The 26,858-nt window shown below is 40.2% G+C and overlaps 5 protein-coding genes across 8 annotated transcripts; 4 read left to right on the forward strand and 1 right to left on the reverse strand.

Moving 5' to 3' along the window:
* Nucleotides 1-1,535: 1,535 nt before the first annotated feature.
* On the forward strand, nucleotides 1,536-4,139 carry LOC145699962 (L-threonine ammonia-lyase-like). 2 transcript variants are annotated; one of them, XM_081777229.1, is made up of 8 exons: nucleotides 1,536-1,667; nucleotides 1,866-1,991; nucleotides 2,421-2,671; nucleotides 2,718-2,789; nucleotides 2,839-3,517; nucleotides 3,558-3,714; nucleotides 3,758-3,868; nucleotides 3,911-4,139. In XM_081777229.1, the coding sequence occupies exons 1-8, from the start codon at nucleotides 1,594-1,596 to the stop codon at nucleotides 4,058-4,060; spliced, it is 1,620 nt and encodes a 539-aa protein (XP_081633355.1). In that variant the 5' UTR covers nucleotides 1,536-1,593; the 3' UTR covers nucleotides 4,061-4,139. The 2 variants fall into 2 exon arrangements, with proteins under 2 accessions (XP_081633355.1, XP_081633356.1); XM_081777230.1 differs by lacking the exons at nucleotides 1,536-1,667; nucleotides 1,866-1,991 and adding an exon at nucleotides 2,194-2,298 and having other exon boundaries at nucleotides 2,384-2,671.
* Nucleotides 4,140-5,976: 1,837 nt separating this feature from the next.
* On the forward strand, nucleotides 5,977-13,044 carry LOC145698252 (uncharacterized). Its single transcript, XM_081775454.1, has 5 exons — nucleotides 5,977-6,309; nucleotides 6,352-7,192; nucleotides 11,484-11,625; nucleotides 11,712-11,908; nucleotides 12,800-13,044. Exons 1-5 carry the CDS (start codon nucleotides 5,977-5,979, stop codon nucleotides 13,042-13,044), a joined length of 1,758 nt encoding a protein of 585 aa, XP_081631580.1.
* On the forward strand, nucleotides 13,044-18,223 carry LOC145698253 (uncharacterized). Its single transcript, XM_081775455.1, has 12 exons — nucleotides 13,044-13,157; nucleotides 14,288-14,484; nucleotides 14,642-14,994; nucleotides 15,039-15,353; nucleotides 15,473-15,893; nucleotides 15,999-16,285; nucleotides 16,350-16,394; nucleotides 16,766-17,008; nucleotides 17,055-17,308; nucleotides 17,358-17,556; nucleotides 17,599-17,821; nucleotides 17,975-18,223. Exons 2-12 carry the CDS (start codon nucleotides 14,467-14,469, stop codon nucleotides 18,068-18,070), a joined length of 2,454 nt encoding a protein of 817 aa, XP_081631581.1. The 5' UTR covers nucleotides 13,044-13,157; nucleotides 14,288-14,466; the 3' UTR covers nucleotides 18,071-18,223.
* LOC145699973 (SMAD family member 2-like) lies at nucleotides 18,215-22,623 on the reverse strand. Of its 3 annotated transcripts, none has more exons than XM_081777243.1 (9): nucleotides 20,400-20,496; nucleotides 19,386-19,588; nucleotides 19,194-19,310; nucleotides 19,089-19,148; nucleotides 18,904-19,046; nucleotides 18,739-18,861; nucleotides 18,628-18,697; nucleotides 18,505-18,569; nucleotides 18,215-18,461 (listed from the first exon to the last, which is right to left on the reverse strand). In XM_081777243.1, exons 2-9 carry the CDS (start codon nucleotides 19,517-19,519, stop codon nucleotides 18,370-18,372), a joined length of 804 nt encoding a protein of 267 aa, XP_081633369.1. In that variant the 5' UTR covers nucleotides 19,520-19,588; nucleotides 20,400-20,496; the 3' UTR covers nucleotides 18,215-18,369. The 3 variants fall into 3 exon arrangements, with proteins under 3 accessions (XP_081633369.1, XP_081633370.1, XP_081633371.1); XM_081777244.1 differs by lacking the exon at nucleotides 20,400-20,496 and adding an exon at nucleotides 19,820-20,205; XM_081777245.1 differs by lacking the exons at nucleotides 18,215-18,461; nucleotides 18,505-18,569; nucleotides 18,628-18,697; ... (2 more) ...; nucleotides 19,089-19,148; nucleotides 19,194-19,310 and adding exons at nucleotides 20,691-20,761; nucleotides 20,826-20,888; nucleotides 21,343-21,426; ... (1 more) ...; nucleotides 21,975-22,066; nucleotides 22,170-22,623 and having other exon boundaries at nucleotides 19,387-19,588; nucleotides 20,400-20,502.
* A 339-nt stretch (nucleotides 22,624-22,962) lies between these two features.
* On the forward strand, nucleotides 22,963-25,533 carry LOC145699964 (uncharacterized). Its single transcript, XM_081777232.1, has 5 exons — nucleotides 22,963-24,105; nucleotides 24,162-24,234; nucleotides 24,272-24,585; nucleotides 24,723-24,866; nucleotides 24,910-25,533. Exons 1-5 carry the CDS (start codon nucleotides 23,740-23,742, stop codon nucleotides 25,516-25,518), a joined length of 1,506 nt encoding a protein of 501 aa, XP_081633358.1. The 5' UTR covers nucleotides 22,963-23,739; the 3' UTR covers nucleotides 25,519-25,533.
* The last annotated feature ends 1,325 nt before the right edge of the window (nucleotides 25,534-26,858 follow it).

Consider the following 26,858-nt stretch of genomic DNA (forward strand, 5'->3'; position numbering starts at 1 on the left):
TGGAGCAGACTCGCGCACTTGCAAGTTACGAAAAACGATACGTTTGTTTGAAGGTCTTTGTTTGCGCTTTATAAATTTCATACTAAGATGCATGCGAGGGCTAATTATTCTCGTTTTTGTTTCTTTTCTTGACACTTTGATTACCTTTTTCTCTGTCTCGGAGCTAAAAATCTCTAGCCTCTTTTGAAGAGATAATCAAAATTAGGAGGGCAAAGAGGGTGATCAGCTTTTTTATGAGCTTTTGGTTATAAACTTAGGAAATTCGTACGAATGACTTCAGAGGGGCTTTTTATTGTTATTTTTGCTATTTTACAAATTTGAAATAAGATAACTATTATAGAAAGATATTATCTTAAATCAGTTTACTTACCCATCACTAGGAATAAAATATCAGTAAGGAAAAATCGAAAAAGTTGCAAATGTTATCTATGTCAGAGTTGAAACCACAAGATCCGATCTCAGGGTACCCTCTAGTGGTAAGATCCCAAAGTCAATCTGCCACGAGATTTCCTTTGAGGTTAGCTTTTCTTACCATTATCCGTCGATGATTTCATTTCTCTCGAAGAATATCTTTCTTTTCTCTGCGCGTTATAAGATGTACTGAACCGTTGAATGCCTCAACTAACCTTCTGCACGTGATACATTTAAAAACATGGCCGGAGACATGTCCACTTGGGGAAGTTCTTCTACATTCTGTTTATGCTTTCTTATAAATTCAATCTGAAATTCTAATTTTCCGCTTTTATCGACCTTTAGAGAGAATGGAGTTATTCGGACAATCTAAAGTAGGGTCGGACATTTTCGGAAGATGAGCGCAGACGGAACTAATATTTTTTCCGGAAGTACCTAAGGGCATCTACTTTCGTGTGCATGGGTTGTGCACGAGATTGCCACACTTTTGGTATTGTGATTTAAATTTTAAAGCAAGAAAAGTTTCAGGTTAAAACGTCTTTGCAATAGTTCATTCTGAATGAATCATTCATGTAAAAAATTATACAGTAAAATGGAGTCAAAAACCTAAAAAAATGTAAAAAATGGCACGTTGAAATTCGTGTTTTTTTCGTAATATTGCGGCTCCACCAGCGCATTCTAATTTCTTCTTGATTACAGAGACTTAGCCCACGTGCGTACCGCAATAATGCAAAAAGTACGCTTGATGAAATTTCGCACCTGCACTGGAATCAATTTTCGTTCTTATCTGAAACTAGAGACTCTAGTCTAGAGTACATTGAACGTTATTTGATCTGCTGTAGACCCGAGTCGTCGGGCCGCTTCGTTTCTTTTTTTTGAAAGGTTAACATGAAATGATTATTTTAAGAACGTTCTGCTAAGATGTCGAAGAATCTCGTTAAGACTCATTTTTGGCGTCTTTACTACGTCGCGAAGCTTCAGACGGGACTCAAAGTAGTCCGTCGCGCGCAAAGCTCGTTCAAGTTCGTAAAGTTTTCTTATAAGGAATATGGCCCGAGCATGTGAGAAACAGGGCCAATTTCCTTATGGCAATTAGTGCCCTGCGGATGCCGTCGCCACACCCACTAATTCATACTAAATTTTCCCGATTCTAGAGCCAGTAATCACTAACAAATTTATTGAATGGCTCCACCAGAGATTAATCCGGGTTCCAACATGTCAGACGGGCTTTCAGGAATCAGAGATTCAAAAGGAAAGTTTCATTGATTTTCATCGATCATTCATTTTTTCTCGACTGTACCAAAATAACCGAAAATTTTTAGTAATTCTTTTTTTTCGTATGAAATTATAGACTATAATTTTTAGTCTTGAGAGGCTTAAGATGTCAGAAAGCTGTAAGTACGTTTATTGTCGTGAGACTTCAACTATTCTCAATTAAAAGTATTTATAGTTAGCTCATGGCCGGACGTCCGAAACCCTGCCAGTTTACGATGTAAGCGCAAGGCTTCAGACCAGACATTAGACGAACACGCCGACCCCGAAAATCCTGACTTCTTTTTGGAAAACTTCGATGTTGAAAAGTAAGTGGTTGATTCTTTATGCTACCATTTTTGCCAAATTGAGATTGATTAGGTAACGCGTGCAGCTTCTCCCACTGAGTTGACACTAGAATCCAAAACATACAGATTCCATATTTGGATAATCATCACGTGTTTGTACTCAAAGTGGTTTCAACTAGAACAGTAGCCCGCGGCTGGCCGACCCTCTTTTGGGAGAGCGTGATGTTGTTTCCCACACGCAATTTTTGAAGTTATTTTATAGCAAGACTGCAAAGAGATATGCGAAAAACTCAGATAGACTCGAAGCTAAAAAGGCCTTTTGCTAAGGGTTGGAAATTCTAGTGTTAGTTGCGCAACAAACATCGTTATAAAAATACTCAGCTAGGCATTATTAACCCAAAAGACAGACACAGAATCAGAAGATGAACCCAACTATGACACTGATTGTAGGAAAACGCGAAAGATCATGGCACAAGAGAGCTTTCCTCGACAACGATTTGGACGGCCGTGCGACTCTTTTGATAAATACTGCGACCCAGCGAATCCGGTGATTGTCCGCGGCGAGCAAATTCTCGATGCGACGCATAGAATCAAGTCCGGCATCATTCGAACCCCCTGTAATTATTCGAAGATGTCCAGAACACTTGGTCTAGACTTGTACCTCAAGAAGGATTACTTGCAAGTTACAGGCAGTTTCAAAGGTTTGTTTAAACTCACGCGTAGATAAATAAAAAAAAATTTATAAAGAGCGAGGCGCACGATATGCATTGATAAAATTAAACAAGGATCAGCGAATGAAGGGAGTTATCTCTACCTCAGGTACTTTTTGCTCATCATCTAGAACACTTGAAATAACTAAATCTTTTAGCCGGTAACCATGCACAAGCACTGGCTTATCATGGACGAGACCTCGGAATTCCCGTAACTGTCTGTATGCCAAAAATCGCTCCTCTTGTAAAGGTTGAAAGCTGCCGCGAAATGGGTGCAGAAGTCATTCTCTACGGCGATTCTTTCGACGAAACCCGCGACCACGCAATGAAAATTTCAGCTGAGCGCGATCTCACCTACATCAACGGATTCGATCATCCCGACGTCATTGCTGGACAAGGATCCGTCGGTGTTGAAATCCTCGATGATGTACCTGACGTTGAATACATCATCGTTCCCGTCGGCGGTGGAGGCCTCATCGCCGGAATCGCGAAAGCTGTCAAGCATCTGAAACCCGACGTTAAAATTATCGGAGTTGAATCAGAGCGATGCCCAAGCTGGCAAACCCGTCAAATGCTCGGAAAGCACACAAAGTGTGTATGGTCCCAGTGGGGTGCGAAAAACACTATCGCCGACGGCTTAGCTGTTGCTGAAGTTGGCTGCAATGCTTATGCCACGTGCAATGATCTGCTTGAGAAGGTCATTTCGATTTCTGAAGACTGGATTTCGATTGCGATTCTGAGACTTCTTGAGAAAGAAAAAGCCGTGACCGAAGGTGGAGGTGCAGCAGGTGTTGCGGCCATTATCGCCAATGCTCTTCCAGAATTGCGGGGAAAAAAGTAAGAAACACTCATTTCGTCGAAATAAGCATTTTTTAAGAGTATGCACTGTACTTTGTGGAGGAAACATCGATGCATCGACGCTCACTCGTGTTATCGACAGAGGACTCACCGCGGAAGGAAGAATTATGCGTTTCACTGTCAATGTTCAAGATCGCCCTGGAGGAATGGTCGAAATGCTCAAAATTGTTTCTGATGTAAGTTTATCTTCGTCGTTTTAGAACTAAATTATGATTGCAGGTCGGTGCTAGTGTAAAAGAAGTTCAACACGACCGAATGTTGCTGACTGCATTTGTTTATAAAGTCGCTCTGATCGCAACTGTAGAAACTCGAGGTCGTGAAAATGCGCAGGTACGTAACTCTGTTGCAAGGACATGCTAGATCGATACTTAGGAACTGGTGCACAAGCTAAAGGAGAGATACAACGACGAAGTCACCTTCCATACTGTCAGCGCCTGCCACTACGGAGAACCTACTCCTGCTATGCTTGCCCAGTCAGCTGATCCCACGCAAGAAACAGTCTCGGAAGAAAATCTTGGATAAAAGCTGTACGCGAATGCTCTGCTCTTGAAAATCTTTCTGTCTGGATAGCCCGTGATGCTTAATAAAAATCACTTATTTTTATCAAGTTGTAGAGTATACAGTGCATTCTATACACTGCCTCTGTAGAAAAATCCTTTGAAGTTCTTATGACTAGTTATCGGTGACTAGTTATCACCAAGCAAAGAATACTCTCAGGCGTAACGATCACTGAAACAATCTAGTGTTCACGCCATATAAAATTAAGAGTCAGTCAAAATATCCCGGCCATTTTAAGATGGCATCATTTTTGGGCATCTTGTTTGCTTACTTTTTTACCAGCAGCGTTCTATGTTGCACGAAGAAGAGTCCTCATGTTGAGCTTGATTTGGATGAGGAAAACGTCTTGCTAGATCTTCAACAAAAGTAAAAAAAAAACTGTTTTTTCAACCCTTTCATTTTTTAAGTTTTACCCGAAAAGTTGGATCAAACGAATATACCAACGGAAGAGTCTATCATTTTCCACAGCATTCTGAATACTTCGGATATACAAGGCCTCTAGTTTTTGCTGACGGAAGTAAATTCTGTGAAGCATTTCGCGGTAGTCTCATCGTCCCAGAAACGGACGAAGAAATGCTGCTTGCTCAATCTCTTGGCATGACCTTACACGAAGACTTTTTTAAAAGCGGAAGCAAGGAAGAAACTGAGAGGTACCAACTAACACACGGAAGCAGCTTCTATTCCCTTTGGCTGGGAATTGATAATTATAATCGTGGATGGATGACAAGCGCGGATAAACGGAGTATTGTCTCAAATTATTGGGCTGATCAGTACAGAGCAAATAGTATTATAGTAGTGCAGTTCAGAATCACCAAGTTTGAGTTTGACAGTAATAATCTCTCCAATGGCGTGAACAAAATGACAGTTTACTCATCAAGGTACCAATTCATAAAGCAAAACTATAATTCAATGCTTATTTAAGTTCATGGGAGTCCGCCAAAGAAGAGCTGCTCAATGTTATTTGCGTCAACAGTACTGAATTAAACGATATTCAGAACTTAGGTTGTCCTTCAAAATCGACCCTACTTTATAAAAAAATTTCAGAGACACTTACATTAAAAATTGTTAGTGGGGTAACAAATTATAACGCTTCAAATGTTTGTGAAGATAAATTCGGATTATCCACACCGACAATCGATACAGAGGATGATTTTAGGCTTTTCTACAAAATAGTGGAAATGAAGGAAAAGGTTTATTCAAGCAAGGATATTCCCCTTTCTTTGAATAAACCTTCGAAGCTTGGCTTCAACAGCTGGCGAGAGAAAAACCAGAATGCTTCATTTGACAACATTGACGAAATAATAACATTTTCTGAGAATCAAACAGTCAAATTTCTGATTCAAGGGAACGCTAGAATGCTCAAATTAGCTGCTCGAGGCAGAAACGATGTTTTAATGCAATTGGAAAGGCTATACACAGTGCTTATTTAATTTTTTTTTTAAATCAAAGTCGATAGCCTGCGAAGGATACGAAAATTGGCCTTGCAAGCTTACTATGGGAGAGAAACAAGCCTAAATCAACCATTGGAAAATGGGAAATTGAAAGCTACGATCCTGCACTTGTACTTTTAGTTTCTCCCAATAAGCAATCATTTTTCTTTTCAGTATACTCATTTCGTCTTGTGCAAAGCAAATTTGAAGCGAGGACTTGGATTCAAGGGAACTTCGCTCATCACAAGCTCTGGAAAATCGACAAAATACGCATCTGCTACGCTTTGTACTTTTATCTCCACATTCTGTCTATTTCACTTTCTCTAAATTCGTTATCACTCTTAGACGATCACGTACTCAATAAAAAGTTGAACTTTGATCGCATGAGTAACAGTCAATCTATTTGCTCACATTTATTCTCTGATGATGAATGCTCGAGAAAAGTATAAGATGTTTTACGAAAACCCCTTTTCTAGCATTAACGATTTGAGTTCGTTCCAAGAGAATGCCAAGCCATCGATTCTTCGCAAATTCTTTGACGCGATGCCCACCTTCCGAGTTGCTCTTCATCAGCAAACGTCGTGTCTAAATAGTTCCGATTCACAAGGGCTTGATGCGAAGTTTATTATTCCTTTTGGGCGTCCCTATACAACCATTTATCAAGAAATTTTCAACAATACATTCTGCTTCTCAACGAAAGAAGCTTATCACGAAATCAAGGAGAAGTCTTATTTCGCAAAATATTGTCAACTTTTGTCAGAAAAAGAAAGTGTTATAAAAGAGGTATGCTTTTCGAAAGAAAAATAAAAAAAAAAACTATTTTAGAATGAGAAAGAAATAGAAAAACTGAAGAATCAAAATGAAAGACACGGATCAGAAAACAGAAATCATTGCCGAAAGATAATCGAGTTCTATAGGCGAGAAGAAACATTAAAAAATGAAATACGTGAGCTGCAAGATATTGATGCGACCCACCTCATGGAACTAAGTGCATTGAACGGCAAAGCGATACAGCGAGAAAAGCGATTAAATGACGAAGTTTTTCATCTTCTGAGCATCGAAAGGCAACAAGAAAAAACGATTCAAGAATTTAGCGGAAAATGCGCAGCACTCAGAAACGAAATTAAAAATTTGCAGCAGAGTATAAGCCGCAAAACTAACAAAAATACTGAGTTATCGAAAAAATTGGAGTCCGAAAAGAAATCGACCCGAGATGCCAGTCAAAAAATCAAGGAATACCATCAACTTGTGCAAGTTCTAGAGGACGAGTGTCACCAAGCAAGGGAGACTAATCTTCAACTACTTGCTGAAATCAAAGAAGAAAACTCAAAACTCAAAAAAGAGAACCAGGGTCTTAGCAGAGCGCTCACTAGAAAGCATCAACAGCTTGAATCTGCTAACTCAGAACTGGAAATTTCTGCGAAAAGACAGAAAGAGTCCGAAGATGAAATCGCATCCCTCATGCAACTTCTTCAAAAAAATCAAAACGACGGTATTTCAAACAACGAATCATCAAATGAATGTCCGATTTGCTTTTCCGAATACGAAGTTGGAAGTCATCAATTGTCGTGTTTTTCTGCCTGTGGTCACATATCCTGCTCTTCATGCATTCAAACAGTACTTTCGTATCAAAGTATATGCCCATTCTGTAACTGTGACAAGAAAAGCCAGAGAATAATAAAACTGTATCATGCGTAGTTGCTATTTTTTGATAAAATTAAGTGAAAAAATAGGTCAGAAAACGCCGTTAATTGACGTTCATTTCGTCGTGTAATCGGGACATTCTTTCGTTTCAGAATATTTTTTGCAGAAAATGACAATTTGAGGTTCACTGCTCATCTAAAATGAATGAAATATAGTCAATTACGGCTGCTGGCGACTCTTCAGTAAAATATCGTTTACGGGATTAGGGAGCAGAAGACTTTGTTGTTTCAGAAAGATAATTATTTTCACAAGAAGTCTTTGAAGCGCCCTTGAGCCGAGACCCGCTCCAGCGCAAGAAAAAATTACACCAGCATTTGCCAGCTGCGCTTTCTGGCTCTTCCCACTGGCTTAGCGCCGATCAGCGCCTTTGCCACTCGCAAAACTCCGATAATCCGACGCCAAGCTCTTCGACTCCCAACATCCAACAGGCCAAATCCGAAATAAGCTAAATTTGCTAAACCTAAATCTATCTAATGATGTTTACACAAAAATTGTCGAGTTCTCATTCTTCAAATCATTTGTTTTAAATCCCGATCTACCAAATACAAAATACTTGGTTTTTGGGCCAAAGAAGTAATTTTTCCAAATGCCGCCAATTTGACCGTCAAATGATGATTGAGCGTTACTTGATTTTATTGAAAAATTTAATAGCGCACCTGAGTTAAGGTTTCTCACCAATTTTCGCCGAGTTCACATGATTGATTGACCATTTTTTGGTCAGCAAAGAAAAGAAGAAAACCAACACTGTCTCACTATTATTTCAAATAATTATGCATGTGACATGCAGCATGTCCAACTTGCAAGGCCAAACACCATGTAAAAAGGCGGCTTTGAACATGTTCACAATGAGAAGTTGACAGGCGAAAATCGATGCATTAGCGGCCCAAAGTCGAGCAAAGCGAACAAGAGGTGAATTATGACGGTGGAAGAAAAGCTGCCCTCGGCTATTGGTGGCGAAATGGCGATGTTGATATTTATTTTTTATTTTTTTAAGTTAAATCTCTTTTCTTTATTTGTTATAGAAAAGATTATCTCCATCAAAAGCGCATCAAATGCCTATCGATCATCATAAAATCAAGTTTACAACACAACCTCCTTTATTGTCAACAACTCATTACTTGTCTCATAAGAGATCAAAAAATAACGATAACACCGTTCATTAACAATAACAATTACTGATAAGAACAAACAGAAAAAAGCAAAGCGCCCTCTTTTGGAGATTCGTGGTTAGCGCTCGCGCGCCGCGCTTAATCGGCAAAAAAACGCGCTCTGAAGGGAAAAATCGCTGTTCTTTTTTTCCTTGTTTTTGCTTTTTTGGAAACTCCCTTAATAAGGGACCCTTATTTTTTATCACTATCTGCGTTGAAATAGAGAGATAACGAAGAAGAATTGCCGAAAAGAAAAAGACTCGGAAGAAAAATTACGAAGGCGAATCAATGTGCGTTGTTTGCTAAGTGCGGATTAAAAATCAAAGACACTTTTGAACTTGGGCGCCGATAGAACAACGAAAAACATACATTCCTACTCTCGGTAGTACAGAGAGACCACAGCACAGAGATTTCGCGTGAATAATAAAGAACTTCAGAAGACTGCGATAAAAAGTTTATGGCCGAATAAGGAAGGGATAAATCTTCTATTAAAATTTATAAATGGCCCACTCCTCTAGAAGAAAAAAATTTAACTAGAAAGGGCATTTTAACTTCTCATTTTGAAAGTTGAATTGAAATGCATTTCTTTGAGAATCAGAAAAAAACGCGTAAAAAGATAGAGACATTTATTGGGTTGATTTGGCCAAAGAAAATTCCCAAGAGAGCGCTCGGAGCCGCATTACCGAGGAATTAGGCAGCTCATCCAAAGGCGCTAAACCTCCAGAGAGACGCCGCAAGAAGAAAAAAGGATGAGAACGCGACGATGAGCTGAAAATGCAGATTCAGCCGAAATCGGCACTCTTTTGTTTACTTTCTATTCAAGGTAAGAAAATTTTTTTAATTGTTTTATGATAAATGGGCAAAAATGAGTGCTTTTCTAATTTTCAAATAATTTGGGAAATCAGCACTTTTCAAGTGTGACTGATCTTGTCTGAATATATCCGGCGAGTCAGACTGTTCAGACAAATTTTTCTGAAAGAAGCCTCGAGCCCAAAGGTTTTTCTTTTCTTCTTTTGTGATCGCTGAGTTTTATGTGGCTGGTAAGATCAAAGGCGAGGAAGAGCGATTTTGTTTAGTTTTTTCTCTCATTCAAGGGAGGTAGTAAAATTTAACCAACGCCAGCGTGTTGACTCATGAACTGGACAAGCGCTGCTCATGACATGCCTGGACATTTTCAGATTTATCGGACCTGAAGCCAATTTTCGGAGACCCTTTTTGGCGGGAAGAACTTCGTCTTTTGATGAATTGCTGGTCTTATTATTACTTTTATTGGAAGACTTTCTGAAGTATAAAACTGTTGTTATCAATTTTCGCTGACGACTTTAATAATTTCCGTCAAGCTTTTTCGAGGCTTTAGAACTTTTTATAGAATCGTCGCCAACAAGTCCAATTGATCACATTCAACGTCGCGCATTCGTGATCGAGCGAGCCATTTCAGACTTGAGATGTTCAAATTTTCAGAGTTTTTTTCTCAAAATTTGGCTTGGATGTTCGCCAATGAGTACGGATGCTGTTGATCAATGAGACGGAGTAATTGAAGCGCTCGTTTCAACCCCTTGAAAGGGAATTAACGCGTTTTTTGCATAATTTAGAGCCAATTTAAGTCCATTCTTTTGACGAATTGAGATCAGAGGGATGCTTGTTTTGAAAGCGGAACTTGTATTTGAACATCTTATAAATACCTTCAAAATAGAGTTTGATTTGTGGCAGAAACTTAAGGCTACGGGGGTCGACGAGGCTCTAACCATGGCCTTATTCCGGGAAACTCACAAGAGTTGGAGGCTTGGATCTTTCATTAAGAGTTAATTTGAACCTAGATCTTGATTTGTATAGAAGAAAATCTTAAGTTTATAGACATTTTCTTGCCAAAAAATCGCTTCAAAGTTGGCATCTCGACCTATATTAGGGTAAAATTGGCTTCAATTCTGAAGAATTGAACCTATAAAGCTATGCTTAGTATATTTTTAAATGAAATTTCAAACCTTTTTGAGGCTTTGTATAGAAAGAAATCGTGGATTGAATCAATAAAAATATCGAATATAATTTTTTGAAAAGTTGATCTCAGTAAAAATTGCATTTTTTGAAATAACCATAAACGATTTCTGCTCTAAAATCCAAAATATCTGACTACATAAAGAACCAAGACAACCATCATATTTCTCGTGCTCTGAGCTTTCGAAAGAGCCCCAAATGACGAAAATCCAAGCCAAAAAAATTTTTTCGGTTAAAGTTCTAGCGCTCGTATCTCGGAAACTACAAATGATAACGACTCACTTTCAACTGTAAGTCTACTTTATTTTTTGCGGTGAATTCACATGGCATAATGAATATCGTCATACTTTCAAGTTAAGACCACATATAACGTCGACCCCCGTACCCTTAAGATTCCTTTAAGGTCTGTAAATAAAAACCGGACAAGTCAGGCTTTCAAACTTTAGGCCAATAATCTCGACTGAGTCGCATGTTAATCATCCCTAACCGACACGCTCTGTGAAAATAGCTTCGTAATTGAATTAATTGCCAATTTTGGTGTTAAATGTTCGCGCAAATTATATTCGTAAGGGAAACAATGTCGTTGTTCTTTTTTGCAAATGTTGCCGAATATTGTCATTTTCGCATATTTTCAATGATTTATTGGAAATGATTTTTCGCGCTTGAAAAGACCCGGGACAGGTACATCCATAAATAAATCAAGAACGGCATGGTTTTTAGACTGAATTTTTCATCCCCGTTGTCCGCGCCTTTGCGCGTGGAACAAGGCCAATTCTCTTTGTCATCCAGTTCCTCTTTTGTCAAAAAAGAAACTGTTCTAGCGCTGCTTTTCAAAAACACGCAGCTGATATCTGCTAGAAAGTTGACCAGTGCGGCAGTAGTATTTAGCCAAAAATTGAAGGTCTCGAAAAAAGCTGTCACGTGGTTGAGTAGACTTTTCAGGAGATAAGCAAGCGCCTCGAATTCTAGGATTCATCAAGGAAACCAATTTTTACTAATATATTAATTATCGTATTTTGAAGATTACGAAGCATTCATTTTGACCCAGGAATAGTTTCTGAACACTTATTTTCTTTCTAATTAGTAATCTCATTATCTAAAGAATATAATTAGTTTTATCGAGCGTTGTCGCCGCCCGCAGCCGGTCAAAGGGCTCAAAGCATGCACCCGCGAAGGAACCGTCGAGTCCCAGGTTCATCACGGAGCCCGAGGGAGCGCTTGGACAGAAGGGCCACACCGTCAAACTCTACTGCGAGTAAGTCTGCTTTCTTTGAAGAAGCCTGGTGGTCTCCTTAAACACTTCCTAAGGGAGGTAGTTAATTACTAACGCCGCGTGTTCAGAGTATCAGGATATCCGTATCCTGAAGTGACGTGGTTTTACAACGGTGTCCCCGTCGAACTGAACAACCGACGACTTAGCAATGGCAACGACCTTATGCTCATTGACTTTGACGACTCATTAGCTGGATCTTATTTCTGCGAAGCCAAGAATACGCTGGGATCCATCAAGTCGAAAGAAATCGAAGCGAAACTCATCTGTAAGTCGTTTTTCGTTTGGTTTTGTGGAATTGCTTGATATTTGTAAAATCTGAGGCGAGGAAAAAAACTGTCAAAAATTTACGCGCGGCAATTAGCGAAGAACATCTCGGTGATATATCGCGTGGCATTTCACTAAAGGCCAGAATGTTGAAAGCCACAGTTCTGCAAATAGATTTTTGTAACCAATTTACACAGCATAAGCGTTTATGCCCCGTTTTAGGGAATAATAAATAAGCCATTCGGGAGGTCTTTAATCAGCCGCTCGGGATTCTCTTTTCCGCTGCTACTAATTAGGTGATTACCGGGCTCCTTGTTAGCCAGCAGAGGTTGTTATTAGATGCTGATTGTTTTTTGAAAAGGCCAAGATGAATAACTGCTGTTTTTCGCCGCAGAAATAAGATTTTTAACCATATTCTTATTCTTGGACTTCTACGGGATTGCTTATTGAATTCTAGCGCTCCTTGCATACCCTCTTGTTTTGAATGGCATCTACTGCATAAGCAAATCAAATGCGGTCGAAAAGAGAGCGTTAGTCTTTAAAATTAAAATTTCAGAATAGAATCTGAATTCTTCATCTATTTGCACCTATTTCATGCAATATGCACTCCCGTGAGTTTGATCAACTTGCACATGTTTTCTTGAAACGGGAAGCCATAGAAATGTTCAACAAGTAGAGTCTTTTTTCAAGCTTCTTTCTTGGGATGAAAACAGAGAGGATTTCGAATGAGAGAATTAGGGCGAGGATGAGACCGAAGAAGTTCAAGATTAGGAATTATGGTTAGACTTGCCTGATTTTCCCTGAAATAGTTAAAATTGTATTTATGAGTCAATTTTATTTTATAGAGAAAAAAATATATTTTCGAAAGAAATCATAAACTTGTGGTTTTTAGTTTTCGATGGAAAATTCAAGGAAGAACCAAGAGCGACAGAAGGAGATGCCGGGTCGGAAGTCCAATTAACTTGTGGCCCTCCTGGTGGCTTTCCAAAGCCGGAAGTCTCCTGGTACAAGGATGAACAACTGGTTACACCTGACAATCGGCGAATACGCACTGAAATTATGACGAACGGAAAGGAAAGTGGGTCAGTTTTAATGAGTCTGAGAAATTGTGAAAAAACTGTGTTGACCCTGACTTGAGCACTATTTGGTGATCTCGAAGCTCAAAGAGTCCGACCGAGGATTTTATGTTTGCGTGGCGGAGAACTCTGTCGGAAGAAATCAGACGGCGCCTGTGTATCTTCGTGTCAACAGTAAGTACGATCAACTAACAAATGCTTACAACTCTTAACTGCTTCTATCAGACAGGAGTCCTTATCAAGCTCTATTCCTCGGTCAAGTGAGAATTCCAAATTTCTCGAAAATTTCCACTGTTGACTTATTGATTCAAAAAAGAGCTTCGGTGACTCTTTTGATTTTCCATTCATTCGGTCAGGAATTATCCGTTTGTCGGAAAAGTGGCTTTTCACCGCTCGTCCAGGTTGTGGACAAAGCTGGGGCATGTCCATTTGATTTCATGGGCACACTCGGCCGGGGACAATAAGCGTTAAACGTCACAATTTGACGATTTGAGGGACCTGTGTTAGGACCCATGGCGCGTTCTGGCAACATGGACACGTGCCGGTTGATTGATCGCTAATTTGGGCACACCCAGGCAGCCACGCGCGCCGAGGTTCTGCCTCGTCTTTTGTCGGCGCTTAGATCAAACGGCCGCCGTTGTCAGTAAGGCACACAGCTACTAAGTATCTCAAATTTACGGAACACGTTTGAACACTAGAAAAGCAAACATCCGCCGCGAATACTATGTATCTGACAGATGAATCGAAACCGCTTGAATACAGGAAATTAACGATTTCAAGTAACTAGAATAATATTCTCTTCCGGCGCTTGAAATGAATAAATAAATGTACACTTTGAAGTTCAATTGCCAATTCGAAATGTTTTTATTGGACTCTTGCTCAAGAACCTTTGACCAGCTTATTATTAAATACTTATAAAGAGATACTGCTTATGCTCACCGATCGATCGAAGACTCATCATCATCGAGACTCCTTTTTTGCATCAATCTCGTAAACGCAAGAGTGTCGTATTTAGTAGTAGAAACTAAATAATGAACGCGGTTTAGGCGCCTTGCCAGGGACTAATGTAGCAAAATCACGAACGACTACTCGTAGGGGCCATCGATTTTGCCGAAACGAAAATGATCCTTTCCATTCTTTTCACCAATTTTAGCAGCGTATAAATATAGAACAATCTAATAATGGCTGTCTGAAATCATATAGCTGAACTGTATTGTAATCGACAACCTGTCAGACTCGCATACAGAATGAAGTTGATCGAAACATATGGCATTGATCTTCTATGATTTCAGTGTTATTTTCAGATCCTCCTTATTTCTTCCAAACACTGCCAGAATTCGTTCAAGTGGAGGCAAATGTGGAAGCCGTCCTGCCGTGTCCGATTTCCGGAGAGCCGAAGCCTAAAATTACGTGGACGAGGCTGAACTCGAACCTGCCGAGCAAGCGCCTTTTCGGGTCAAATGACGAACTAAGAATACCCCAAATGAGTCCTGAAGATCAGGTAAGAGCTTGCGGAAGGTCTATTTAGCGATTTTGAACGAAAAGAATCAATTTTTTATGATGGTTCTCGACCGGTTAGGGAGCGGTAAATATTTCTACGCACGTGGACCATCTTTTTAAATATACATTCACAGGAGTAACACATTTTCTTTCTGAAGGGCATCTACAAATGCACTGGCGAGAACTCGTTGGACTCCATCAGTGGTCAAATTGAACTTCGTTTATCCTCCGGGCCGAAGTTCCTCTCTTCGCCTAAGAATAAGACAATCCGTGAAGGAAAAGTCGCTCGCTTCTCATGTCGCATAACTGCCATTCCAGCGCCGATCATCACGTGGAAAAAAGCCTCCGACATCATCGTGAACGACCGCCATTTTGACGTGAAATCGAATGGAGAATTAACTATTCAAAATGTTGCTGAGAGTGATGCTGGGGATTATACTTGTATTGGAAAGAATGATTTCGGGCAAATTGAGAAAACCGTCTCGCTAGAAATCACAAAATTTGACCTCAGGTAAGAATTATAATAATGACAGTTTTTTGATATTATTCCTTCAGAGAGCCTCCCGTCATCCGTGGAGTAAGCTTTACAGATGGAGCTGTTGCATGTGAAATGCAGAATGCGAATGAGAACGACACCGTCTGGAAGTTCAACTCGGATATTCTCCGAACGTCTGCATTCTACACGCCGACCGAGAATGGCACCTACTCATGCTCCGTGAGCAACGACTATGGCACGTCTGAATTCTCCTTTGCTTTCCCTCTTCTTGACACAGTATCTGGCATCGTGCGCAATCTCAAGTTACTGCGCACTCAGGCTGACGCAATCATCGTCACATTTGATGCTCTGAGTGCTGAGGGCGACGATTTCAGGCAACGGTCAATGTGCCAAGTTTTTTAACTTATAAATTTTTGAGGAGTAATTATTGATTCCCTGATCAATCTTTTAGATTCTCCAATGTATAAAACAGGAAAAAAGACCGTGAACAAAGATTATTCCAATTAGACAACAGCTTATCCAAGTTCAAGCCGATAACAGATCTCAAATCTGACAAAAATCTCAATCCTGACGACTCCGTCACGCGCAAGTTCAAAGTTCATCCTCAGATGCTCCTTGCCGACGAAGGAAGCTTCCTTATTCAGGACTTATCGTCGAATAGATCTTCTTATACAACAGGACTGATAGATTTGTCAGCTAGAGAGCTTGACCGGTCGATTAATGCAGATGCACTTGGGATTCGCCCTTCACGATGTATGCCTGGAGAAGGATTCGTGGAGATCTTCCTTGACTACTCGAGGGTCATTGAAAATGACTGCTCTTCTGGACTCAGCGTCGTTACTGATGGGCCGGTGAGCGACTTCAAGATGATCAGTTGTGGCTCGAAGAAAACTATAATTGACACAAAGGAAAGAGTGAATTCAAGAATTTCTGTTCAGACGTGGAAATCTCTTACATTAGTTCAAGCAAGCTCATATATCAAAATTTCATTAAGTTATTCGTATCTCACTCCTTTCAAGCAACGTGGAACCTTTAAAATTCGCATTGAATCTCGCGAAAACAACGAGCTAGGCGCGTTTTTCATCGTCAAGTCCGACGGCGGCAACTCAATTCCGACCTGCATCGATCAATTGATCGAGTCTTTCAAAAGCAAAGTCAATGTAGAGACACAAATGGTCGATCTGACTTGGACGAAAAACCCTCTCATCGATGATGTCTTCATTGATTCCTACCTCATAATGTGGTCTTCGGTTGCCTTAGAATCGACGAGTCCTGCTCTTCAAGAAGTAGATGATGGACTTAATAGGCCTCGGTTACACCGATAATTTGTATTTACTTTCTATTAGATATTTTCATGAACCTCAAAAAAGAGTTCAACATTCAGAAGTTATTCAAGATGCGAATTTCCGCTACAGGCAGGGTCCCTAAATTAACAATTTAGAGTGGATACATCATCTCTCTCTTAACTTCGTCAACTAGCCACTACTCCCTTTATAAATCATTCACAAACAAATCTCCATTTCTGCTCTTTTTTCCATCAACTCACTCAAGGATGTCCTTTGACGCGCGAAATAGAAAATATTTTGAATGGAACGTTTTACTTCCATTCACTTGGTCGGACGGATTTTAAATAATCATGAGAGCTTGGCTTTAGGATTTTGAAAGTTGACGTTATCGAGGTTCAGTTCCTGCAGCTTGTCAAAAGAAAGCCGAATATCTGAGATTCTCCAATAAAAAAGAAACTTTTCCCGTTTTAAGGAGTCTTAAATTAGCACCCATTTCAAAGTTTACCTCTCACTGCCGAACGAAACTACTCAATAACTGTGACACCGCTCATTTCGCTTGCTCAAGGGATGCCAGCCAAACTAACAACATCCCCTTCTCCTGACGATTTCTTTCCAAACCTCGTGAGATCGCCGCTGTTCATCGCAATCATTTGTGCCGTTTCTGCAATTTTCTTCATCATTGTTGGAGCTGTTGTTTTTCATTGCTTTCGGGCGCCGCTTCCACCTCATAAACGTTGTTACAGGTTGGAAATAAATGGAGCCATCCTGTATTAACAATTTATACCGTAGGTCGACAGAGCATCACAATGGAACTCGGACAGTTCTGACCAAAGGGACAACCTACGACGAACCGCAAAATTGGAACGAGATTCTCGGCCAGAACTTACTCCCTGATCACACAATGCCCATTTCAAATGGCAATCCCTACTCTCGAGGGAATGACCTGAGTATGAGCTACTTATCGACGAAGAATGACGATATGAGATCATCTCACGCTGACTCGATTAATATACATCATCAGCAAACTCCTGACATTCAATCAGGTGAAATCATAGAAGAGAATCTTTTTGAGGAAGTAAAACTCATTTCTAGCACATTATACTGTGGCCCCAGTTCAAAGTGAGCTCGTAAAACTCGATCTCCTCGAAGGAACTTATCTCAACAGCTCAAAAAGGCACTTTCAATCAACTGCAAGAAGTCTTCCACCTCCACCTGCGCTGCCTAGTGCACTTCAAAACTCTTCACATTCAAGCAGCATATCGGTGATGTCCAACGGCGATTATCGGGACAGGTTCAACTTTCTACAATTTCTCGTACTTACGAATATCAGTAGATCATCACCTCACATAAGTTCAAATCGGATGACCTATCGACCGCGTCAGATGTCGAATCCGCCCGCCCACTCTGACAGCGACTACCAAGAACTGGAGGTTGACCATTATCAAACAGTGCACACAAATCGCTCCAGAAATTCAAATATAATGCCGTACTATGATATCAACGAGTTCAAGCCTCTTTATTCAAACCGCCCTATTTATTCTGAAATTCCTACAACCGTAAGTTTAGTTCGTAATATCTGCGCTAAAAGATCAATTTAGAGTCCGTACTAGAGAGGTAAAAGCATTTTTTTGCACTTATGATTCTCGCACACCCCTATACTGTTGATTATTGTCCACCATTTATCTCCTCAACTCAGCCTCCAATTTTAGAACGATGCGTACAACTACCGCCGAGATACCTCATTTTATCTTCAATCAAACAGCGGGGAAACCTGCCCTCCGAATACGCCTCTTTATCGCCAGTAAATGAAGTCTGACTCTTATCTTTCCTTGCATGTCCACTTCAAAAACAACAGTTGTTCACTAGAGTCGAAAAAGTTGACCATTTCATTTTCTGTCGTAGCCTTTGTACACCTACTTTCCTCAAAGAAATAAATACAAATGATACTATTTATTGAAGACGAGTAGATGATTTATTAGAATTTGAAATCTATCTGGAAATCGTGGAAATCAAACAGAAGTGCATCGGAACTATTAAATTTTTTGAACATAGGGAGCGCAGCGAAAGACAAGAAGAGAGAGAGGGTGGAACGGAAGATGGGATCTCAGGAGGTTGATGTTGGGCCGCGGCCATCAGGGGGACCCATTTGGTTCATGACCTTATCGAGCCACTCGTAGCATTTGAGGAAGCTGATTTCTATGAAAGCTTTTAGAAAAAGGGAAACATGGTGAATACTAACCTATCCAGCAAGGACAATCTGTGACAAGCTGCCTTGTGTAATTCTTACCCCATCCTTTTATGAAACTCAATGGGTTAAAACGAGCATGAAATAGCTCAATGGACATGATTTTTTTAACCATTCCTGCATCGAACCACGCACATGTTCCCCATATTAGCAACCTGTTGATAAGATGAGACTGGTACAGAAGAATCTTAATTATTATTATAAAAAGAAATAACTGAAACGATCTACCAGCTCTGGGAGTGTCGGGACTGAAGATAGAATGCACGCGTTCTTGAAGGTGGTTAGCAAAATTATAGATACAAAAGATGGCGTTCTTCTCTCCCGGCTGCAGCTTTCTTATTTCTCCGATTTCTAAAAAAAATATTTTGTCTTCCATGATTTCACTTTGATAACCTTTGTTTTCACGGAGATTCCATTCCATGCTTTGAATGAAGATGCCATAGGGCGAGTTATTTTGCAAGATAAACTCAAAGTTCTCCTTGCGGATTTCAATTCCTCGACCAATGTGGTTGAGGAGATTTGAAGCTTTTTGATTTCTGCAAGGATGTGATAAAGACCTTGAATGTTTTCAAACTCACCGTTCAAGATGACTTCTTGAGCGCAAACAGAACCTGCCATTGTCAAATGGAGAACATCCCCTAAATATTCAAGTTTTGTCTTTTATCAGCATAATGCTCATTTACCCGTCGACTGTCACTGGATCAATGTGAGACACAAAGTCTCCAACAAACTTGCTTTCTTCATAATACGCAATTTTGATCCAGTTGCTTGGTTTTGTAGGCGAAGTACAGTTAGTGTCACTGTTACTGTTTAAAATTCATCATTACTTTAAATAACCATTGTACGAGGTCTTTTCTTGAAATGAATCTCCATTCCTGTCAACGAGAAACTGTGGCTGAATGGAACCAAGATCGTGGTGTCCGCTGTTTGGATCCTGCGGGAGCATTGGTTGTCTATTTCGCCCCGGCGGCACGTGAGGAACATAATTGTTGATCCCGTTATTGTTCATCTGATTATCGGGGAGTAGTACCCGCCAGAACCCGGCTGGTTCGAGGTGTCCATGTATTGATCGCCATAGCTAGAAAAGCGTTTTTGAGCAGGAAAACAAGCTTGAATTCTCGCAAAAAATGAGTAACACGTCGGGCAGACTTGAAAAACATAGCGACTCGTGGTGTATTTCATGGCGAAATTCTCACGCAAGAAAAAAATTCTTTGGTACAATTTGATAAACTCGCTAAGAATTCCCTCAAAAATTTTGTTCAAAACTGAAGACTAACTAAAAATATTAATTAATGTATCGCATGTATACCTCCAGTATGGATGAGGTCTGTGGTATGACATTTTTCTGGCAGTATAAATTTGTGTCTTGTGAGAAGGCAGGGGGAGGATTTCAACTCTCTGAGGCAACGATTGCGTCTCTGCAAATCAGTGGGTCTGTATTTGTTTGTTTTATGTTTCTAGGCTTTGAAGGAGTGGCGAGCTTCTCGACATTCAGAAAAAGAGTTCCTCTAGGCGCTAAGGAGCGTGGCTGTTGGCTAGCTGCATGCTTGTAAAATGATAAACGTGTCCAATTCTCGATAAAAAGTTATTTTTCTTTTCGACAAAATGCCACCACCCTAGTGGTTCTCCTGTTTGTCTGAAATCAGAATACTTCTTCGCAGATTTCGACCTAGGACCTCTAGGGACGCAGCAACCTGCGCCCAGAAAAAGTCTAATTAAATTAGACTCAAAGAAAGAAAAAGAGAGTCAAGGATAGATGAATCGCTTTTTTATGCTCTTCGGGATTTTTTATGTTCGCCGAGTAAACTTGAGTAAAGATAGAAGACCTTCAGACAATTTTTAAAATAAAATTATCGATCAGAATGCGCGCACGTAAGCTAGAATCTTACCCTTGATTTTGATGACCTTGGGATGGAGCTGGACCGACGCGTTCTTTTTTCTGTTCGTAGTGGTAGGGGTTGAGGCAGACGTAAGATGTTTGCTGCGATTCAGCTTAAAGAGTTTTTAACAAAAAATAGACATTTGGGAAGCTGAGAATCGTTTGGAGATTATAGCTCCCATGACGAAAAGGGTCCCAATTAATTAACGATTCCGATAAATATGATTTCGATAATTGAATCTCCAAGGATTCATATACTAATAAAGAATGGAATGCGGGGGAACATGACGCTCATAATTACCATATGAGTATCTGCACGTCACTCGTGCTTCAAGATCGTGGTAGTTGCTCACGAACCAGTTTCGGAAGATTCTTTGTTCAAGAATTTCCACAAGTCACGCTTGACTGTATGAGTATGCTGCATGAAAATCCGTGCCTGAAGTAACACATGTGTGGCACAACTTTCCGTTGGGCTACTTGCATGCGGCCATCGAGTGATCTTTAATTGAGTTAATCCAACGATTTTATTAGATACAAGTATATTTTTCAAAAATTTAAGCCTAGGTCATTTTATAGTCAAAATTTGATTAAAATTCATAAATTATGAATCATAATATAAATAAAAAGTCAAGATCCTTTTCGTGTTTTTAGAATTAATATCACAATTCAAAAATGATAATACGTTTATGTAATAATAAGAAATATCAGAATCTTTATTCATTTCAAGCTTCAATAAGCTCGATAATAACCAAAGGAACTGATGGTATCTTATTATGGAAATAGCTAATCCAGATGCGATGGTACGACTAGTTCCCAAGTCCAACCCGTCTCGGAGACTAAACAAGCAAGAAACTGCTTGGAGCTTGACACAAACTTACTAAGCAGCAGCAATTATTACTGCGAGGCGAATCTTTATGTAACCTAGAATAACGGCAATGAATAACTCCGGGTTCCTTGGTATTTTTATGCACAAAGTTTCGCTGTCCCGGTCTCTAATACAGCGGATGAGGTTTTCCAAGCCACTTTTATCATCTTTTCTGTGCACTGGGTCATGACGAATATTTTGCATAAACCCTTCCATTGGGTTCTTATTTTGACCCGGTCCTTTTGAGACGTCTCACCAGCGAGCGTAAAGCAGCAGTTGTTACCTTCAAAGGCTCCAATGTGTTGGAACTTGTCCGATCTGAATTAATTGTACATAACGACGGTTCTTTATAAATATTGGGTAAGAGAATTTGAAAGATTAAATAAATTTTCTTTTTATTTCAAATTTCAAAACTGACTCCAAAAGAGTAATAAAACTATAAGAAATAATCAGTTAAATTTTTCCCAAAATTCTTCCAGTAAAATAATTTTTTGTCAAGAGTGAATAAGATTCAAGAAAATGTCTATTTTTCGATCTTTAGGAGAGCAAATAAGATTTTTGAACTGTTAAAATTAACCAATCAGATTTCAGCAGCACTAAAAAACGCCTCGAAAGCAGTTGAAGTTCAAGTCATGCCTCAGCGATTCGAAATGTCCGACAAAACACTCATCAAGTTTGTCTGTCTCGGTAAAAATACAATACAGAAGTATCGATACGTACCGAAATGTCCGTTCTGGTTTCGCGTGACGCGCGCTTCCTTGCTTTCCTTCGTCGTAAACTGCATCAGATAGTCGACGATCTCCTGTTCGTTACTACCAAAATTCATTAATACCCAGTATATAAACGTATAAGAAGAACCAGTGCAGCTTTGACTGTTATTGATCAGCCGTGAATCGAGCTGTCTCGCAGACTGACCTATAGTCGGGCTCCTCTGCCATCTCCATATCTTCTGTCGTAGAGTCGATGTTGTCGTTATTGTTCATCTGACTGTACTCTTGTAGCACTGAGTAATTCCTGACCACTCACGCCTGGAGGCAGATGCTTCTCTCGAGAACTTTCTCTCTAGAATTCAAGCTGAAGGATGAACGAAGGCTCCCGGAGGAGATGAGAGGTGGTGTTGAACCAACTGATTGGCGGATTCAGGAACTGGAACTGGATGAATCTTAGTATTTTTCTTCTATCTTCTTATGACCTCACGGGGCGCCGAAGAGTAGCCTCACTCCCCACCCGCTCTTTCTCTCTCTCTCTTTTACAAGTTTCCGCGGTTGATTTGAAAAAATAGGAAGCAAATTTTTAATTGCAAAAAAAGTTTTCTGCGCTCGGAAATGGTGATGTGCGAATGTATTCAAAGCTAAAAGCAAGTAATGATGGTGAACCAACACTCCTGATTGGGCTCTGGAAAAGTGCTGAGCACAGCACCGACGCCGTCGCTGCGCCGAGATCGCGCATTCTCAAACGCGCGGTCTATTAACGCGACTTCCAGCGGGAACCGAAGCGGAATGAGGTCTGAATTCTTCCCTCCTTTTCATGATTACGTTACGATTGCGCATCAGGTTGATTTCAATCAAAAAAGACAGGAAAACTGTAATTTTAGACGAGTTGTTTTGCTGAAAAATCGCTGAGCGAAGGGTGAGGGGCGCGATTCAAAATAGTCGTCGAGACCCGAGGTATCTCATAGTCAATGTGAGCGAATCGACCCCGCCAAACAGAGTCTCCAAGACATGAAAAAAGGATGATCCAGAATAAAATCCAGAGCAGCTTATCGTCAAATCGATGAGAGACAATTATTGTCCGACGAGTTCAAATTATCCAACACGAAAACATGCATCAAAACAATATCAAGTTCATATAAAACCGGGTTATACAATCGATAAAATAATAATTATATGAAGAAATCGAGTTGTTTTCAAGATTATAAATAGAATTTTGAATTGTTGTTTTGATGAAAATGACGTGTATGGAAGGGTCTCAGGGTATTTTCTTAGAAATTTGTGATGATGAATTTTTTATGAAAAATGAAGATTTGTTGATGAAAAATTATAGAAAAGAATGTGTACCTATTCTATGAAAAATGTGTTGCAATATGCAATTTTTTCGATAAATATTATTCTTTAATGCAATTCACTTAATCTTCCTCTAAAGCGTCATTTTAGATCAGAAGTTTCTAACTGCGGCTAGATGAAAGCTTTTTGTGTTCTTGATCAGCTTACTTGGTTTAGTTAGTTTCTTTTATGGGTGGTGCTGTTGGCGCGTCGCTTGAAATTTTAAACCTGCTGCTGATCCAGCCCTGGTTTTGGTTGCTAAACCTTCCACGTCCGATTCAGTCCGTTCTGGGCAGTCTGCGTTCTCAGTTTTTAGTTTCTCGAAAACTTGAAACTGTTTTGACAAACAACGATTGCCAGCAGTACGACTCAACTTGCCCTTTTCTGAAGCAGAGATCCTCAAGATTCCAAGTTACGTAGAACTGCAGTGATCACGTGGGACGATGCGACGAAAAGAGATATTTTTCCTCGGACTTCTGCAGACTGTTTCTTCTGCGAAACGATTCAAAACGAAAGCGGAGAAAATCGAGAAACAGTTTGGAGAGACAGATGCTGACGATATCATCTTCACAAAAGCTCAGATCGAAAAGATTCAAGAGTTGAATATCTTGGAGTCGCTGAATTTTGACATTTCGAGATTGAGGACGTTTCCGAACGAAACAGAGCCAGCATCGAGAAATGTGGCGAACAGAAATCTTTACGATATCTGGGATCAGCATGTTGATGATAGAGGAAATAAGCTGGTGCACTTTGAATTCAGTGAGACCATGAATAAGAAAGACAGAAAATTAATCCAGGCGGCGATGCAGGTAAATAAAACCATATTTTCAAATTTATTCCGACTATGATAAATTCTCGTTTTTAGGAAATTGAAGATGCTAGTTGTATAAGATTTGTGCCGAGATGGAATGAGCCGGACTACCTACGAATTTTTCAAGGTAAACTCCTTCAAGAAACCTCGAATAAAATTTTCAGGGTATGGCTGCTGGAGCTTTGTTGGCCGAAAAGGAGGCGAGCAACAGATCTCTATCGGCTCTTGTATCCGTCGACATGGCTCCGTCGTCCACGAATTTCTCCATGCTCTTGGATTCTTCCACGCGCAATCTCGCCCCGACCGCGACGAGTACATCGAAGTGAGATGGGACAATATCAAGGAGGGTGTTGAGCCAAACTTCATGAAGTTGAACATGCGAGAATGGTTCAATATGTCTACTCCTTATGATACTAGGAGTGTGATGCATTACTCAGGTCTTGCTTTCGCAAAAGATAGAAGAATTCCATCGATTGTCGTAAGTCGAGATTTATATTTTTTATTTAGTGAAAGTCTTTTTTAATCTAAACATAGTCAAGTTGTAAGGTAAACAAGTTTGGATATCCGCCTTGATTTCCTGGTGACTTTGCATGCTAATCTCAGCGTTTTCTTTAGGATTTGAGCACCAACAAGCCCGTCGTCGCTCAACGTGATGGCATGTCGAAATGGGACAAGGCGAAGCTCTGTATCCTTTACCAGTGCAATTCGTGTCAAGTTTCCAACGCTAAGTTTACTTGTGGGTCCCAGATCATCCACAAGGTAATGTGAATCGTTTCGATCCGCACAGACTTGAGTTTTTCAGAACAAACTTTGTGACGGATCCATTGACTGCGACCTTGGCCAAGACGAAAACTGCTACCGAAGATGTTGCGATTCAATGAAGATATCGCATAACAACGAAGATCACTATTTGATGCGACATATTTACACCGACTCTGAAGAGGGTGCGAAAGACTTCTACGAGAATAGACATGGCCAAAAAATCTTTGCGACAGAAGGCCACTGGGTATTTGCTGATCAAAATGGTGAAGAAGTTTTCAGCTGGGAATCATTCTCCAGTTGTCCAACGGATATTGTTGAAGAAGGCAGATCCGTTCAATGCGCTGATGTTTTCACTCCGTGGTCTATGTGGAGTTCATGTGATCCAGATTGCTACGACGGAGTGAGGAGTCGAGAAAGAAGCTGTGCTGTAAGCGAAGCCTGTCAGGATGATGACCAAATCCAGCATGAGGCATGTACGCCTGCAAAATGCGCAGAAATGGCGACAGCACAGGCAACTACCACGTCTACGTCGACAACGACTACCACCCCAGATGAAGAAGATGAAACTGAAGAAGATTTAACTCCAAGCGATTCCGCTGGATCAAACCCATTTGGGCCTCCCCAGGAAAGCTTTAATAAATTAATTTGATATCGAATTGCCTTCTACCGATCGACGAAAGTGATATCACAGTTAAATCATGGGATATCAATGAATTAAGTCTATCTTTATATTTGTCCGAATATTTCGTTTTGAGCTTCTAAAAGCCACCACCTGCGCCTCCTAAATCCACCACGACACCAAAAAAGACTACAACGACGACTTCTACAACGACTACAACAACAAAGTCAACAACAACGACAACCACAACTACAACGAAAACGACAACAACTACTAAGAAAACAACAACTACCACTACACGCAAGTCAACAACAACAACAAAAGAGACAACCAGTACAAGCAAAGCATCAACAACAACCACAACGAAGGATGTAAGCGTTGTTCTTGCAGCTGATGGGACAACTGTGACGGATTGCACAGGAAAAAATCTTTTTGATTCTTTCATAATTGACGATTCTGTGGAACTCTTCGCTTGTGAACCAAAGATCTGCAACGTCAGATGTAAACATCCAACCGCTCGAGTCGAACATCCAGGTATTCGAAGCACGGGAAATATTGTCTGTCGAACACGAATCGGAAGTCCGGGAAGATGGAGACCAAAAGTCAAAGTAACTCCGTCGGGTTTTATCAATAAAGTCCTGGTGAAGTGCTCCGGGGGCACTGGAATCAAACCGACTACGACAAAAGCTACAACGACGACAACGGCCGCTTCAGGACCAGCGGATGGCGCTGGAATTACATTTGGCCCTCCTGCAACTACAACAACTAAAGCAGTGCAAAACGTATGCCCTCATAAAATTAAACATATCAGAGATGGTTCTAGACCTCCACTTCTTGCGGCGAAGTCAGATCAAAGCTCAAGGTCGCCGATGATGTTCAAATCAACTGCAAAGGAAATACATGTAAATTCGCGTGTGATGACTCAAGCAAGTTCATTTCCCGCCAACTTGTCTCCTGTAGAAAAGGAAAATACACTCCAAAACATGCTGTCGTAAGTCAAAGCTTTAAAGCCGATATGCTAAACCAGCCTTATCATTTCAGAAAAGACAAATCAGGTGCGACGTTCATCCATCATGTGGAAATGTTGAAAACTTTTTTAATTACGATTTGACGGAAATGGATGTGATTTATCGTCAAAGCGAAGATAAAAATTCATTGGGAGATGCTTTCTTCGTTTGTAAGGAATTGTTTTTAAAAATCCGCAGAAACCATGCATTTTTATAAATTAGAAAAATGTACTTCCGTATTAATAGAGTTTTTATATAAAAAAACCAATGAAGGAACCAGAATATAAAATCGTCGCCTACAAGCAAAAAGCACCCGGATACACTATTGGGCGAATGATGGTTCCTCCCAAATTCGCCCGTCAA

This window comes from Oikopleura dioica, chromosome 2 (assembly GCF_907165135.1).
Source record: "Oikopleura dioica chromosome 2, OKI2018_I68_1.0, whole genome shotgun sequence".
NCBI classification, from domain to species: domain Eukaryota; kingdom Metazoa; phylum Chordata; class Appendicularia; order Copelata; family Oikopleuridae; genus Oikopleura; species Oikopleura dioica.

Bases quoted from the DNA above. Each gene is read 5' to 3' on its own strand.
- LOC145698252 (XM_081775454.1), top strand. From the start codon at position 5,977: ATGTTTTACGAAAACCCCTTTTCTAGCATTAACGATTTGAGTTCGTTC. The intron at 6,310-6,351 runs GTATGCTTTTCG...AAACTATTTTAG, and splicing joins AAGAAAGTGTTATAAAAGAG to AATGAGAAAGAAATAGAAAA. The intron at 11,909-12,799 runs GTAAGTCGTTTT...TGTGGTTTTTAG, and splicing joins AATCGAAGCGAAACTCATCT to TTTTCGATGGAAAATTCAAG.
- LOC145699964 (XM_081777232.1), top strand. From the start codon at position 23,740: ATGCGACGAAAAGAGATATTTTTCCTCGGACTTCTGCAGACTGTTTCT. The intron at 24,106-24,161 runs GTAAATAAAACC...TCTCGTTTTTAG, and splicing joins TAATCCAGGCGGCGATGCAG to GAAATTGAAGATGCTAGTTG. The intron at 24,235-24,271 runs GTAAACTCCTTC...TAAAATTTTCAG, and splicing joins CTACCTACGAATTTTTCAAG to GGTATGGCTGCTGGAGCTTT.
- LOC145699962 (XM_081777229.1), top strand. From the start codon at position 1,594: ATGGCTCCACCAGAGATTAATCCGGGTTCCAACATGTCAGACGGGCTT. The intron at 2,672-2,717 runs GTTTGTTTAAAC...AAATTTATAAAG, and splicing joins AGTTACAGGCAGTTTCAAAG to AGCGAGGCGCACGATATGCA. The intron at 3,869-3,910 runs GTACGTAACTCT...ATCGATACTTAG, and splicing joins GAGGTCGTGAAAATGCGCAG to GAACTGGTGCACAAGCTAAA.
- LOC145699973 (XM_081777243.1), bottom strand. From the start codon at position 19,519: ATGAACAATAACGGGATCAACAATTATGTTCCTCACGTGCCGCCGGGG. The intron at 19,149-19,193 runs GTAAATGAGCAT...TTGAATATTTAG, and splicing joins GATCCAGTGACAGTCGACGG to GGGATGTTCTCCATTTGACA. The intron at 18,698-18,738 runs GTAGATCGTTTC...ATAATAATTAAG, and splicing joins TCCCGACACTCCCAGAGCTG to ATTCTTCTGTACCAGTCTCA.
- LOC145698253 (XM_081775455.1), top strand. The intron at 15,354-15,472 runs GCAACGGTCAAT...CCGTGAACAAAG, and splicing joins GCTGAGGGCGACGATTTCAG to ATTATTCCAATTAGACAACA. The intron at 17,309-17,357 runs GTGAAATCATAG...ACTCATTTCTAG, and splicing joins AACTCCTGACATTCAATCAG to CACATTATACTGTGGCCCCA.